Source organism: Panthera pardus, unplaced genomic scaffold (assembly GCF_024362965.1).
Source record: "Panthera pardus isolate Hobbes unplaced genomic scaffold, ASM2436296v1 HiC_scaffold_22, whole genome shotgun sequence".
In the NCBI taxonomy this organism is placed as follows: Eukaryota; Metazoa; Chordata; class Mammalia; order Carnivora; family Felidae; genus Panthera; species Panthera pardus.
Window position 1 is genome coordinate 19,963,886 of NW_026526788.1, and position 16,719 is coordinate 19,980,604.

The 16,719-nt window shown below is 36.3% G+C and overlaps 1 protein-coding gene across 4 annotated transcripts in view; it reads left to right on the forward strand.

Annotated features, from left to right (window-relative positions):
* BICC1 (BicC family RNA binding protein 1) overlaps positions 1-16,719 on the forward strand; it is a 289,154-nt gene that overhangs the window by 175,288 nt on the left and 97,147 nt on the right. For all 4 annotated transcript variants that reach the window (XM_053910294.1, XM_053910291.1, XM_053910292.1 and 1 more), the window contains exon 3: positions 2,952-3,021. In XM_053910294.1, coding sequence (XP_053766269.1) covers positions 2,955-3,021 — 67 coding nt within the window. In that variant the 5' untranslated portion in view covers positions 2,952-2,954. The remainder of the gene's footprint in view (positions 1-2,951; positions 3,022-16,719) is intronic.

Below are 16,719 nucleotides of genomic sequence, written 5' to 3' on the forward strand. Positions count from 1 at the left end.
GTGGAGACTCCAGACTGGTGGGAAGCTTAGAGGGAGTGTGTGTAAAGTAGCATTTTGACTTGATGGCTGTTATTTACTACTAGGGTATTATCTCTGGCATATTATTTTCTATCATGGAGCATCTATTGGTATTTAATAAAAAGATAATACTTATGCAGGGTGATTTCTAGGAACTTCTGCAAATGATTAAGATTTTAGAAAGTTATGTCTTGCCACCATATGTTGACAAGGAGACTTCTCTATAATAGTATTATAATTGTGGCACCCAACATAACTTACTGGATTAAATGGACAAGTTATTTAATTCAGAAAAAGAAAAGTATGCAAATTATAATGCTTCCCCACCAACAGCATTATATATAGTATGGTCTCATTTTTCCATTTTATGTCTTTGGCATAAAGCAACTTAGAGGAAAATTCTGAATAAATTTTTAGTCACTTTGAAGATATATGTACGTATAGTAGCTGGAACTATAGCTGGACTATAGGAGAAGTCCCTCCTAATTGGAGCTTCCTCCCCTCATTCAGTGACTGTTGAACTTACCCAGAAATTTACTTTTACTTGGCTTCAGGACTTAAGTGATTTTATAGATTATATTTTAGGGAACCTTTATTAACCACCTCCCTTAACTGGCCCTTTCAAGATAGTGGCTGTGAGCTGCCCTTGTGAGCAGATCCTGTGCTAGCAGCTGGTTTACTGTTAAGCAGTTGGCTTTTTTATCTGTGTCCTTGACTGGACTGTAAGCTTGTGGATGCCAGGAGTTGTATCTTATTCATAGCTGTGGGTCCTGGAACTTGTGGAACCTAGGTAGGCTCTTGATAAATATTTGTAAGATGTTAAAGCCACTTGTTATGCACAAATATTAAAGCATATATACATGTTTTAAAAAGAGACCCTATGTTCTGTATGGTTTGGTCATTAAAATATGGTCTTTACAAATAGCCTGGCATTTTTATCTCCACTCTACTGCTTCCTGCCTGTGTGAGGAATAAAGAAGTCTGCTTTGTAAGCATGCTATGAAGATTCATTTACCCAAATATATCCTGTGCTTGCTGTGCGTAGGATAGAGAGCTTTTATTTTGCAGAGACAGATTATAAACAAGTAAATACAGAAAACAGGAGAATTTCAGAATACAGTAAGGGATAGGAGAGAAGTCAGCACAGAGAGATGGGAAGAAGAATTCCAGTTGGGGTCATGCAGGAGTGGAAAGGGCGAGTGAGCGTGGACACAGAAGCCCTATGGGGGAAGCCTGCTGGCATGTTCCTGGGAAGCAGAAGAAACTGAAGAGGATAATATTTATTTACTTAATTTTGAAATATGGATTAGAGCACATTAACAAGGACAACATGAGATGGGAGGAGAAGAAGCAGGTCCAGGTCTTATAGGGTCGGGGTAACAAGTTCACCTACTTTCAGGGCCAGGCCAGTACATTGACTTAGTGAGGACTGTGTGACCTCATTTTTGTTTTTCAGTCTTTAATAGAGATACACAGGTATAGAGAAATATTTCTCTGAGAAAAATAGCAGTATAAACACCATGATAAATGGCAAGTGAGTAACACAAATGTGATGATAATGGCAAGTGGCTCTTGACCTCAGTGTGAGAGACCCAGTGGGGGCTGTGGGGTACAGCCCAGAACCTTCCTGGACCTGACAGAAGAGGGCATCTGGTCCTCAGTGCCAGCCAAGTGTTGCCATGTGGGAATGTGAGCTCCAGGTGCTAATCTGTCAAGTTTTCCAGAGAACCAGAAATCTTAATTTCTATGTGAAATTCCCAGGGTTAAAAATGTTGGCTCACATTTTAAAAACCTTATGATGGGTAGACAAAGTGCATCTGTGAGCTGCCTGTTTGAAACATCTGCTGAAAGTTCTTTTATGCTGTGAAAAGGGGGATTAAGTGAAGTACAGTGCACGTTAACATGTTAAGCATGTAGCCTTATGTCTACATAAGACATAGACTGTGCTGAAGGGATAAAGGTATTTTTTATTAATCTCACTGTGTTTAGTTGTCTTCACCTTTAGTTTGTTTAGTTAACTAACACTAAGTCCATATTAAAAAGTATATATTACTCTACTATTTGAAGTGGTTAATGTATGCTAGTTGCTGTTATTTGCCTATTAACTTGTTTAGTTGTTTGCTCTATCAATTTCTTTGGTGAATTTTGTATTCATGGTACAAATGTAAACCTTAATCTAGTCTTATTCATGTGATAAGAGAGGAACAAGGATGAACATTTTTTGGTTATTCTTTTTTAATTGCCATCTACTGCCTTTGCTCTGTGGTTGTTGTTTCCCTCACTTGTTCTTGCACCTTGGCACATTTGGGTCCAAGGCCCCCTGGCCTGTGTTAGCTACATGGAAGCAGAAAAGAACTGGGGCAGAGATGCCATTTTGCACTAGGCGAAGGATGATGGGAATGCAGCCTTAGGACATGATGTCGTATTTAGAGGTTTTTCATCAGTTTTAATGAAATACAAATGTGACCAGAGCAAGTTGTTATTTTTTTTCCCAGAAAAAAAAAATCTTCATTTAGTATGGCCTAGCCCACGTAGTTTTGTATTACAAGGATTATGTTTGGTGTGTTGCAATCTGTTGGCGATGGTCTTGGGGAATTTTATTCAGCGCAAGCATCTCTGAGAGTTCTGGCGTCAAGTGGGGTCAATTACTTGTTCATGTACTTTTGGTTTTGTTGTCTCTATGCTAAAATTCTGGAGCACCACGGAGAGGAACACTGGGAGTAACAAAATATACTTGAATATTTTTAATAGATTAAAGGCTTATAAAAATGAGTATCTCTTTTCACCAAGTTTTTCTTTTGCATTATTTTAAGATGAGGTCACTTTATCAGCATGAGACTAAAGACTTGAAAATAATTTTTTTAGAAGAATCTTAACTGTAAATACAAGCTCTTAATTGAATCAATATTTTTCTCTCTTAATTTTTGTTACAGATCATGGAGGAAACAAATACGCAGATTGCTTGGCCATCAAAACTGAAGATTGGAGCCAAATCCAAGAAAGGTAAATCATGAGAGATGGTGCAATTGGTGGCTTTGATAATGGAGACTGGAATTACTGGGGAAAAAAACCCTGGAAGTTTGCCGGGAGAAAATCAACCTTTATTCTTACCACATATGTCCCAGAATATTTGTGTAATAGCAATATTTTGGAAGGCCTATCATAATTGAAAATTATGCCTTTTATCCAACAACCAAAAAAATTAAGTATTTTATTATAATGGAAATGTTTTTATAGGAGATACCATAGCAAATTATAATTTCAGTGATGCCCTTTCATTCAGTGGCCATAAGTAATGGTAACTCTCCACGTGTAATAAAGTGTTTTCAATACATAAACTTCCAGTGTTTATACAGTAGGCATCTTTTTTTGTACCACACAGATTTAATAGCTAATTTTTTTTTCTTTCCAATGTAGTACAAACCTTAGATTTCCTTTCTTGCACGCTTCTTCTTTTCATCTGTCAAAGAGTGACGAATGTGCTACATTTCTCTTTTAGGCTGAGAATTTCCCTTGGGTGGCCTTTCTTCTGCTTTATTCTAGAACACACTATCCAATGCATGGATGGTCAGGAATGGAAGTACAGGCACCTTGAGTTTTCTTCCAAGGTTACATAGTAGTTTCAAGTGACCTGCCAGTATATGTTTTTATGAATCGTTTTCCAAAGTATAACCTTAGTCTGAACAAACTTTGTTGTGTATACAGTCATTAGGAGATAATGAGAGATACCATCAAACAATTCAAAAACAATGATTATGCAAGCTGAACATTATCTGTTGTGGTCTAGTTTTTTTGTTGTTGCTGTTTGGTTTCATATTTGCTTCCCCTTCTCCCTATGACTTTTATTGCTAAATAATAATAAACATTGCGGGATTTCTCAATTTCTTTTCTTATTTTAGTTTAGAATGCCTTCCTTTAATCTCATTTTATTAGTTACTCATCACATGGAATGTAAATTATTCTACGGTTGTTGTTGTGAGTACTGTTAGCGGGACTTCAGTGGACTGATTGTGGTGGCAAGAGCTGGGAAGCCTGGGTTCTCACCAGTCATAAGAAAGCATGGTGAATTTCCAAGTATAATTACATAGCTAGTATACACCTTGCATTTGCCAAGTGCTGTAGGATATATGCTCAATCTTCAGTGTGTTGAGATGTTTTATACTCATCATGCTGAAGAAGAAATTACTCATTAGTGGATTACCTACCTGTTTGGTTGTTTGTGGCCATTTAAAAATTCCTAGCCTACTACTTGAATAAATTGGAACTTGAGCATAAATTGGATTCTTTTTCCCTATTGTCAGATATTTTTACTTAAAAAATGTGATGGACTTCATTACTATCCTAATCAAAATGTAATTTGATCAGTCTCTAAAAATCCCCAAGGAAACATGAATATTAAAATGATTTAAGATAATTTTAGATGGCTTATTCTCTTGCATTACCCATGCTGTGTTTTCCCCCAATTATCATGAGAAACTTGGAATTGATTTTTTTATTCAAAATGTGGTTACAATTTTAGAGATTTTTAGATAATATGGAGAAAAATAGATGAGGTTAATGTTTTAGCTTAGTTTCCAGTCATTGACACACTTAACCCATTCAGAATAGCCAACTATATTCCACATTTTGATTATAAATTTTTCTTTGAAAATAAAAATATTTCGGCAGTATGTTTTGAGGGCATTTAGCATAATTTCCCCATGGTTAAAGTTAACCATTGGAATTGTGCCTAAGAATTGATCCCTCCAGGCCTATGTCTACAGACATCATTTTATTTTTCTATTATTTATGAAGTGCTATGAATGTACACAGTACTGTATTATGAGTAGAATGTGCCAAAAGAGAGAGATTGAGCTCAAGGAAGAGAGAAAAAATCAAAAGTTTTCCTCAGAGGAATTTACTATTCAGAATTTATTTGAGTTGCTCTTGTTACTTAAACACACAGCTGCTGAATCAGTTTTGGCTAACATCCCTGATATGTGTATACCTATATTAAGTTAAAGTTTTTTAAATTCAGAGATGAAATTTGTTTAATTATGATTTTTAATAAGTAAAAATAAAATGAAAATGACAGGAGGCACTTTTGAAGGCAATTCTCCCATTTGATGTGGGTATCTGCCTCTGAATGTTGTATAGAAAACAGTTGTTAGTCTTTATTTTAAACCTTCTTTATTCTAAAGTATTACTACTCAAGATATCCAATAACATAAATGTATCTAGGGATTCATGCCATGTTTTAGATGGTTATTAAATTCTAAATCCCATGGTGGTGTGATGACTTGGAATATACAGACGATCCCCAGATGATGCTAGAGAGAATATAGCCATGGATTGTGTTGTATTTCACTCTCTAGACTTTTGATCTTATTGGTTGCACATATAAGCCTAGAGATACATTTTTCATGGCTACTGCTACCAGTCTGCCCCTTTCTTTACCCCATTGGAATTTAGTCCTATGCTTTATGTTTTAAGCCATCAATCCTTTAGTAGAGTGGCCAAATGAGTGGCTGTATGGCTACTTTGGTTGAATTGCTGGTAGGGAGCTGCCTGGCAGAAAGGCAAAAAGCCAACTACCTGAATTTGCCATCACTTCAGAAATTCAGATTCTTCTCTGGAGATTCTGGTTCAGTACGTCTATGGTGAGATTAGGAAACATATACTTAACAAGTTCCTTTGGTGGTTTTTATGGTTAAGCTGACTTTGTAAGCCAAAATCTCACCATCTGACTTGGAAATACTATGACTTAGTTACTGAGAAGACCATGTTGAAAGGTAGTGGGTGATGATTGCTATTGAAAAACAGGCAAAAGTCCTTCAACAGTCAGTCCTTTTTTTCTTGATAATGTCCATCTTGGTTTCCAAAAACTGCACTTTTATGGATTCATTAATTTTATGTTTCTGTCATCTTTGTAGTTAGCATGAATAAGTTTAGAGTGATGAACCATTGTTCAGTGCCTGTGTAAAGAATAATTTTGAGTAAAATTTGTCCCTCTCTCTACCCCTCATTCGTCCTTCTCTCATTCCCTTTTACTCCTCCATTCTCTTTAACCATATAGAATACAGTGAAAAAAATGTATTAGAAATATTTCCACTTAGTAAGCATGGCATTTTGGGAAAGGGCATGTTTTGTCATACGAAACTAAGGACTATGGAACTTTTAAAAATTTATAAGCATTTGAAATTATTGGAAGGTTGATTCTCATTACAGCTAGAAAGAACTAAGAATTTAAGATTCAATATAATTAACATTGAAGTAGGCAATTCTAGGGTTGTCCTAATGGGGGTGTCATGAAGAAGAAAAATAAAGCAATATATAGTATTTCTTCTATATAGCATACATTTATTTTGAGTGGAAGAAAATAAAAATCTTTCCAACTCTTAGGTTCAGAGTACTAGAATATTCTGCTTTGAATAGAAAAATCAGTGGTTTATGTCTCTGAGGACAGCACTTAAGGATTAAGGTGTTTAATACTGTAAAACCTTACTAACAGAATAACTTCAGGCACACATTAAAATTTTTAATATGCTATTCTGAATCACAGCCTATTTTAAAGTAAATGCAGCTTCATTAAAGTATAGATAGCATTTTGAACAAGTTTGACTGTTTTTCCAGCTAGAAGTCCTTCCAGACCTGCCTTAATAGATAAAAGTGATTTATAATGAGAATTTATCACACTGTTATGATTGTGTGGCATGCAATGCTAGATGAGTTTGTTCTCTCTTAATTAAGGTAAACATTTTTCTTATGGTCTTTTTGTCCGTAATTTGCTCATTAGTCTCTTTCTTCCTAGACTGGCAAAGTTGTAAATGTGGGTGAAAATTGTTTAAAGTTTTTATGCCAAATTCCAAATAAATGTGGCCAGCATTAGTGAAGCTTTATTGTCTTTTGTTCTGGGAAGTTGTCATCTTACAGAGTTGAAGTGATAGAAACTGTTTCTTTTATGACTATTCAGGATGCCCCAGAATGATCAGGAATGAGAGGTGTGGCTAAATTGCTTGATGTTTCCTAGTTTCGAGGCGATTTGGCACCAAGTTTGGCTGTTCTCTTCCTCCTGGAATAAACAAGAGGATCATCAAAATTAGGTTTTATTATTTTTGGTTGCATTCCATCAGAACAAGTGATATGTAATAGGAAATCTTAGGTTGAGAAAAATTGAAGACTGTTCATTTTATTTTTTCCAGAGGAAAATGTTGAATGTATGTACACTTTTGTTGAGTATTCACATTGAACTAGTTGAGGCTTTTAACACTGTACTGCTCAAATGGGGCAGAGAACAGAGAAGAGGCATGGCATGGTGTGCCATGCTACAGTGTTTCCAGTGGTGAGTTAGTGTCTCAAAAATTATTTTAGTCATCACAACCAGCATATAAAAAAATACCACTAGATTAGAAAAGAACAGAGTGTAAGAGTATTGTTTTATGTCATATATGTCACTATTTACATGTATATATAAACATATAAATATTACTAGCTCATGGTGTAAAATGAGTGACAAAGACAGGTTGGAGAATGCTGTTCTAAGTGATCAGTTACCCAAAGGGTAAAGAGTATCCTTAGCACTGTAACCAGTACATAGTTGGCACTCAGTAAGTATTTGCAGATTTTCTGATACCTCGTTCAGCTCAGTCATGGTTAAAGTGAAACCACTGGTAGAGATGGAGTTGTAAGCCACTAAGCTGTGGTGTGTAGTAGAAAGGTTTAAAATCATGGCCTTTACACAGGAGTGGCATTTACTATTATGAAAAATGCTAATAATGTCTTTCCTATAGATCTTTTAAGTGAATGAATGTGACATAATTTTTGGCTGACACCAGTGTGTCTAAAGCTCCTTTCAGTGGTTTTGAGTAGTAAAAGGAAACTTCAGGGAAACGATGAAATGACCTCATCTTTGTCATTCATGGGGCACCTGAATGAAACTCTCTGCCTTTCCTAGTAAGCTTGTAAATGAAACTTAACAAGATGCAGCCTCCTGGTTGTCTTCCAGCCAGAGTTGTTTTTGTTGTGGCTGCTTTATTTATAAAAAAAAATTTTTTAACATTTACTTATTTTTGAGAGACAGAGCGCAAGTAGGGTAGGGGCAGAGAGAGAGGGAGACACAGAATCTAAAGCAGGCTTCAGACTGCAGGCTCCACAGTGTCAGCACAGAGCCAGAAGTCAGGCTCGAATGCATTGACGGCGAGATCATGACCTGAGCCGAAGTCAGATGCTTAACTGACTGAGCCACCCAGGCGCCTCTGTTGTGGCTGTTTTAGTTAGTGTTTGGTTACATAATTGACATATCACCAATAATATTGAATACTACTGTTTGTTGAGACTGGCTGGGGCCACATACTGTGCTGAATATTCTATATATATAATCTTATTTAATGATCAGAGCAATCTATGACTTCGATGGTGATATTTTCAGTTTATAGGTAAACAAACTAAAGCACATGAAATAGAATAACTTGCCCAAGGTTTTATGTTTAGTAGGTAGCAGACCCCAAACTTGAACTCAGGTCTATTTTCAGAGCCCAAATCCACCTCGGTGAGAGTGTACCTTTCTTAATACCTTTCCTTATTCCAGGGTTTTCTTAGATATAGTATTCCTTCGGTGACCATTGCCATGTACAACTGATTATAATTAGTACTGATAATAATCAGTTTCATAATGCCTCAATCCTTGGGAATTACAGTAATTTGAAAGTAGGCTAAATTAGGCATATCCTTACTCTTGTAGATAACATCTCCTGTTTTTCAGGAGGAGTTAGATTTAACAGTTAAGAAAAACATGAAACCATTCATAACTGTATACATATTTTAAAAATGCCTGCTTCTGAATTTTATCTTTATATTTCATATCTTCATGTGTTGTTTCATTAGGAAGAGACTTTTTGATTTGTCAATAAACTAAAACAACTTCTAAGATGAACTTAAAAGGAAAATAATCTCAGAACATGTTATAAATTCCTTGGAGGATTTTTGCTTGCTTTTTTGCTTTTCAGTCTTCAATAGCAGTTTCTTTGACCTGCTCAGTAGCCATTGTATTTCTGCCGGGGAGAAAGATTTTGTATTTAACATATTTGTATATATTGTTAATGCAACTGATCGTCAGTTGGTCAATGATAACTGGGAACCAAGAGTAGGAATTCATCCAAAGAACTAGATAAGTTGTATGCGGTGTACTAATAGTCACTCTGGTTAGAGAGAAGTACATCTCTTTCTACATGAATGACCCTATTTGTAGACAGTGCCAAACATGCAACTTTGAAATCCTTTCTGAATATGACATGTGCTCACACACACAGACACACAACACAAACACTTATGTGTGCGTGCACACACACACACACACACACAGTCCTGCAAGTGAAATGATTTATGCAGTGTGATACATTATCATAACTGAAGGCCCAAGTTTGGGTTCATATCTTGACCTCTCACTGGCTCCTCTTTCTTCCCTTCTGCAGCCCCCAAGAGTTGGCTTACTCATTCATCTCATAAATGCTACAGGCTAGCTGCTGCGTCCAGTCTCTCCTCTCTCTCCTATACCAGGGCCACAGAGGAAGGTGGTTTTAGCTTTTCAGTTGTTCTCTAAGCCTGAAATAAGCAAACATATCTGGAAAAATTTTTAAAAAGATTTCTAATTAATTAGGAAACAAATTTGGAGTGGAATGGAGAGGTGAGAAAGTAAGTAGGAAAAGTGAAAGCATCAAGAGAATGAGAACACATGCCAGAGACAGGGAGAAAATACTTGCACAGGCCCTATATGACAAAAGAACTATTACCCAAAATATACAAAGAGCTTCTAAAACTCAACAATAAGGAAATGAACAACCAATTAAAAAATAAGCAAAAGACCTGAACAGACACCTCACCAAAGAAGATGTACAGATAGCAAATAAGGTTATGAAAAAATGTTCCACATCATGTTTTTAGGGAATTGCAAATTAAAATAATGTGATACTACTATGCACATTATTAGAATGGCCTAAATTCAAAGCACTAATAACACCACATGCTGGCCAGAATGTGGAGCAACAGAAACTCTCATTTCTTGCTGGTAGAAATATAAAATGGTACAGCCACTTCGGAAGAAGGGTTGGCAGTTTCTTAACAAAACTAAACATATTCTTTACGTAGCAATTGCAGTCCTTGATATTTCACTAAATGAGTTGAAAACTTATGTTCACACAAAATTACACACAGATGTTTATAGCAGCTTTATTCATAATCACCAAACTTGAAAACAATTAAGATGTCCTTCAGTAGGTGAATGGATAAGTAAACTGTGGTACATCCAGACAAAGGAATATTACTCAGCACTAAAAAGATGAACTATCAAGCCATGAAAAGACATAGAGAAACCTTAAATGCATATTACTAAGTGAAAGAAGCCAGTGCTCATACTGTGTGATTCCAACTATATGACATTCTGGAAAAAGCAAAACTATGGAGATAGTGAAAAGATTAGTGATCACTAGGGGCTTGAGGGAAAGGAAGGGTGAATGGGCAGAGCACAGAGGATTTTGTAGGGCAGTGAAACTATTCTTTGTGATCTAAAATGGTATGTGTGTATATGTGTGTGTGTGTGTGTGTGTGTGTGTGTGTGTGTGTGTTTGCATGTGTGTCTCTCTATATGTGTATGTATGTATTTTTTGAAACCCTTAGAATAGTGAATAGTTTTTTTTTAATTTTATTTAAATTCTAATTAACATATAATGTCATATTGGTTTTAGCAGTAGAATTTAGTGATTCATCACTTACATACAACACCCAGTACTCAACACAAGTGCCCCCTTAATGCCTAGAATATGTTTCGATGTCAATATGATATTGGTGGTGGGAAAGGTGGTGCCCGTGTGTGGGGAGGAACATATGGAAACTCTCTGTACTTTCCACTCAGTTTTTCTCTGAACCTGAGATTTCTCTAAAAATTAAAGTGTATTTTACAAAAAAAAAATAGTCCTAGATCCTGGGCACAACACTTTAATCAGCATTTTAAAGTATATTACATGAAAAGATAATGTTACAGGAATCCCTGGTAACTCCTTAAGTGTGAGCTTAAAAGGACCATAAAATCTCTGAAGAACCAATGAAAAGTTTTATGAAATTAAGAATGAAAGAAAGATGGTTAGGGGTGTCTATGTGGCTCAGTTGGTTAAGTGTCTGACTCTTGATTTTGACTCAGGTTGTGATCTCATGGTTTGACAGTTTGAGCCCCATATTGGGCTATGCACTGTGCTTGGGATTCTCTCTCTCAAGAAAGAAAGATGGTTAAAGAGTGAATCCCACTCTGTTATTCCTCGAAAGGTGACTGGAGCCAAATCTTGATCTTCCATCTCTCACCTGCCTCTGTGACCGCTGTCTTTCTTTTTGGGATATCGTCCTCTCCCTGTCTTCCTTTTTTTCTTGAACAGATGTTTTTAAGTCCCTTTCCTTTAGTGAAGAAAGTACCATCCCAGGATTCCATCTGCAGTTCTTTCTTCTGTTAAATCCTGTGAGGAAGAAGGATGAAAATACTTTGCCTACCTTATAATAGGCATTGTGCTAGGTGTGTTATCTGTATCTCTTAATCCTTATAATAACCCACATGAACAACTGTTATCCTCAGTATACACATTAGTGAGTGATGTGGAGAGATGATATAACTTCTTGAAGGTCATAGAGTTTGAAGTGATGGAAGTAGCATATAACCTTTGATTTAAAGATCAAGGTGTTTTCTGTCAGTCCATAGCATGCACATAGGTTGCTAAAGGAGGAGTGTTTGGTCACTAAAGGAAGGGATATTCACCAACACATTCATTTAAGAAAACTCAGAATTTTTTTTAAACTTACTTACTATTTATTTATTTATGTTTTTAATTTACATCCAAGTTAGCATATGGCGCAACAATGATTTCAGGGGTAGATTCCTTAATGCCCCTTACCCATTTAGCCCATCCCTCCTCCCACAACGCCTCCAGCAACCTTCTGTTTGCTCTCCGTATTTAAGAGTCTCTTATGTTTTGTCCCTCTCCCTGTTTTTATCTTATTTTTGCTCTCCTTCCCTCATGTTCATCTGTTTTGTATGTTAAATTCCTCATATGAGTGAAGTCATATGATATTTGTCTTTCTCTGACTAATTTCACTTAGCATAATACCCTCTAGTTCCATCCACATAGTTGCAAATGGCAAGATTTCATTCCTTTTGATTGCCGAGTAATACTCCATTGTATATATATACCGCATCTTCTTTATCCATCCATCCATCAATAGACATTTGGGCTCTTTCTGTACTTTGGCTATTGTTGATAGTGCTGCTATAAACATTGAGGTGCATGTGCCCCTTTGAAACAGTACACCTGTATCCCTTGCATAAATAACTAATAGTGCAATTGCTGGGTCATAGGGTAGTCTATTTTTAATTTTTTGAGAACCTCCATACTGTTTTCTAGAGTGGCTGCACCAGTTTGTATTCCCACAAGCAGTGCAAAAGAGGTCCTTTTTCTCCACATCCTCACCAACATGTGTTGCTGCCTGAGTTGTTAATGTTAGCCTTACTCAGAATGTTTCTTAATTAGCTTCAAGAAGAAAGCAATCCTAACTCCTTATCCTCATTTTAGAAGCTTACTGGATGTCCATCTTTTTAAAACTTTCAATCTAGATTTATTTTAATCATTTTTTGTGCTGTTTTGCATCATCTTTCTTTCCTTTTCTCCTCTTTTTAAATCCATTAATGGTTTTACCCAAATTTATACTTTTTTTTTTTTTTCTGGAGTATTGGTTATCAACCTAGCATAATTTTATCCCCCAAGATACATTTGGGAATATCTAGAGATATTTCTGGTGTCACAATTTGGAGGTGGTGTTATTGGCTTCTGATAGGCAGAGCCAGGGATTATGCTAAACATCTACAATGCACCAGACAGTTCTCACAAGAGTAATCTGGTACAAAATGTCAATGTGTGAGGTTGAGAAACACTGAGCTGGAAGAGCAGGCTTGACATCAGGGGACTGCTGTGTGCATAACACTGGATTCTTAGCACATTTCAGGAAGCTCAGTGCATGTGTAACTGGTTTCCTTTTACAGCACTAGAGATAGGATAGTCACCCCTAAAGGTTCAGTGCACATATGTAACATAGGTGAACTGACAGAATTCCAGTGAAAGATAAAGCATGGTCATGGTTAGGTTGGCAGGTGTACACATTTGGAAAGTCACTTGGCAGTCAGTTTTTAATTATATAGTTTGTACATCTTTAACTGCTTGTTTATTCTCCATGAATGTTTTAAACAGCATCCCCAGTTGTGCCTTCTGGCTCCACTGCTGTGGGGATGGATCTAGTTCTTGCTTGCCTGTTCTTGCTTGCTCTTTTCTGGAATGTGTAGCTATGATGTTGTGATGGTGTCTGAGACTTGTGACTGTATTTGAACACCCTGATGGTGCACTTGCAGACATCATGACCTAACCATGTGGCATTTTTCATTGACTAAAGGAAATACCTTAAATCATGATGGCATCCTCATTTCTTCAAATGGCCTTTTTATGCCATTATGGCATGGTTTGAGGTTTACTATAACTCTTTTTATAAACATGTTTTATACAACTATACTAACAGACATTTTTATCAAAAGATATTAGAGAGATTTCAGGAATGAAGAGTTACATTCTCTTTATATCTTGTTGCCAAAAATTACTCTTAAAGCAAAATAAGTCCTGCCTGAAATAAAAATAAAATGAGAACACAGCATATGTATGTTTTGGGCTGTTTGGTCTATGCAAATAGTGATTTTATTACTTTATGAAAATGGGTTCACTTTATACAGGTATACATTTCTGCAATTGGATTTTTCCTCTTAAAAAGTAATAGAACATCTTCCATAAAGCACAAGTAAAGAAATACCATTGGGTGTGTGTGGGTAAAGATATATCAATAGTATATTTTGACAAATCTGTTTTGATGGACATTGGGTTTTTTCTTTTTCTACAGTGAATGTCAAATGTATTGGTCTACTTGTACAAGGTTTTCCATTGCAAACATTCTTACAAGTAGAATTTTTAAGTCACAGGTAATGAACAACTTTAATATTTTTTTACAGTTGCCACCTTTTCCTCCAAATGATTGTTGAACTCCTGACAGGCAAGGTCTGGATTCTGGAAAGGGAAGATTCTTACCTCCCATCTTTGTGACCATCCTTGGCCAGCCTTGATAGTGTAAAATATGGTGTCTTCTGTGCTTCCTTAATTAATAGAAAAGCTGTGCATTTTTTCATGTGTTCATGGGACACTTATTTGTACTACTATGTGGATCATTTTTCTTAACCTTGGTTTATTAATATCCTTTCCCTATTCTAGTTAGTTTTTCATCTTTTTGGCTAATGAAATAATTTTTTAAAATGAATTTTTTTTCTTTAATTTTTTGTATTCAGAAGTTTAAGATTGTTAATGCTTCTCTCTAATTTTAGTATAGACACCTCATTTCTTACCATTAATATTTATTTATGAGTAATTTGTGGATCATTTCTATTTCAAACTAGAAAGAAATGAATTGACCTTAAATAGTAATAATGTATTAATTTTTGAAGGATTGTAGAAAAGTATGCATTAACTTTTAGGACATTGGATTTACAAAGTAAACTATTTAAAGTTTATTTTGAGAGAGAGAGAGAGCACAAGTGCGTGCTCAAGTGGTGGAGGGACAGAGAGAGAGAGGGGGAGAGAGGGGGAGAGAGAGGGGGGAGAGAGAGAGAGAGCGAGAGAGAGAGAGAGAGAGAGCGAGCGCATCCCAAGCAGGCTTTGCGCAGTGCAGGCCCGAACCCAGGAACCATGAGATCATGACCTGAGCCAAAGTCAGATGCCTAACCAACTGAGCCACCCAGGCACCCACAAAGTAAACTATTGAAAGATTATATCTTCAGTATTAGCAGTATGGAAATTTAATATGCACATATACATATATATGTATCTGTGTATGTTTATGTGGCAGATGAGAAATACTTAATTCAGTGATTCTTATATAATGTTATAAATTGTTTGACTTTATTTCTGTGTATTGGGCTTTGGTTTTGTATATTAGAAGTTTCTGAAAATTTTTCTTTCCTCTCATAGTCAAGGGAAGGTTGTGTTCTGTTTCTACACATTTCTATAGTGTATCCGTAAAAAAGAGTATTTAGGTTTTGGAATAATTTACTTCCTCTTCAACACTCAGCTTACTTAAGAAAATAAAAACCACTTTTGTGTATTCCAGAAGTACCCTTTTCCTTTCTTAGTCTGATCCAAGCTCTTTCTCAAATCTGACCCAGCACCGAAGGCCTGATTTATTTCATTTACCTTGGAGGTATATGTGAATTTAGGAAAGTGAGGGAGAAGAAAGGAAAGAGGACTTTCAGTCCAAATATAAATATTTGAAATCAAGCAGTATGTCCCTGTTTCCTTTGTTTTCACCATCAAATGCATATATACTACTCTAACCCTCTTCTGTTTTCTCCTTAGGTCAGTGACTAATTGAGTTTTTACATTATAAATTATGTAACAGTCTCTCTTTCCACACCTACAAAATGTAATATCTACATAGTCAAGGCTTGAAAATTCATTAAATTCCGTTGCAAAATATTTTTTAGTTTTGAGTAAAGTTTGTTTCGGCAACACTGACTTTACATTCTGTTTCCCAATCCATTATGCCATCTCACACCTTTATATATGGTGTGTCTGCTGCAGAAGGGCATCCTCCACCCATCTTTTTCCAGGTGATCAACTCCTAGTCACTTTTCTACATCCTTCTCAGATGACATGTCTTCCTGGAAAGCTTCACTCACCCTCCAGATGGAGTTTAATACTCTGTTCCCTGCACTAACTCAATACCTTCTACATATTTAGATTTTGGCACTTTTTGTGCTTGTGTTGTGTCAGCCTAGATATTTGTCTTTCCTTCTGGACTGTGAGCTCATAGACCCGTGTCCAAGGCCAAGATGTCTTATTCCCTTCCATGTGCATGGTGCCTGCCAGGAAGGTGGAGTTAAACATTATAAGTTAAAGCTAGCATTATCATTTAAGTTTAGAATAAATTTGAAATTAATTCAACAATGATTTAAGTCATTCTGGTATCTTTTGAATAACCTGTGAGAAAGTGAAAAATGACTCTGGCAGCTAGGCCACAGTGTTCCCAATTGAACATAAATGCCTCTCACAGAGTATAAATAATCACACAAGGCTACTTCCTTGAGTATACATGAAGCAAGGTGGAGACAAGGACACTGAACCCAAAGAAGTAATTAAACATCCTTCTCTTATAAGTGATTGCTGTTGCTTTACCAATGATGACTCCACCTCAACTTCAATCCTCTGTCTTCTAGATTAAATTTGCCAAGATAATGAATTGCCCCTACTTCCTGATAGCTTCCATTCCAAACCTGGCCTCTACTTTCCTAGGCTATCTGTGGAATCACCCAGAACGAATCTAAATTCTGCAATAAGCTTCTTGCAGTTTCCTCTTAAGATGCCCCAGTTCCTTTGGTGAACTCTTCCTCTTGCTGCAGCAAGCTAAAGAAAGCTTGTTTTATTTACTACAAATGTGTTCCTGGTGGTATTTGGCTAGTGGGCACTCTAGTGAGTGTTGGTGGAACTTAAGAAAGAAGTATTGATCTCAGTTTCTGCCTGTTGGATACTTAGAGTTTGGCCAGGGCTTCCTGCCCTACTCACTTTAAACATTTTTTTTAAATAGTATTGTTTGACATCAGGACTA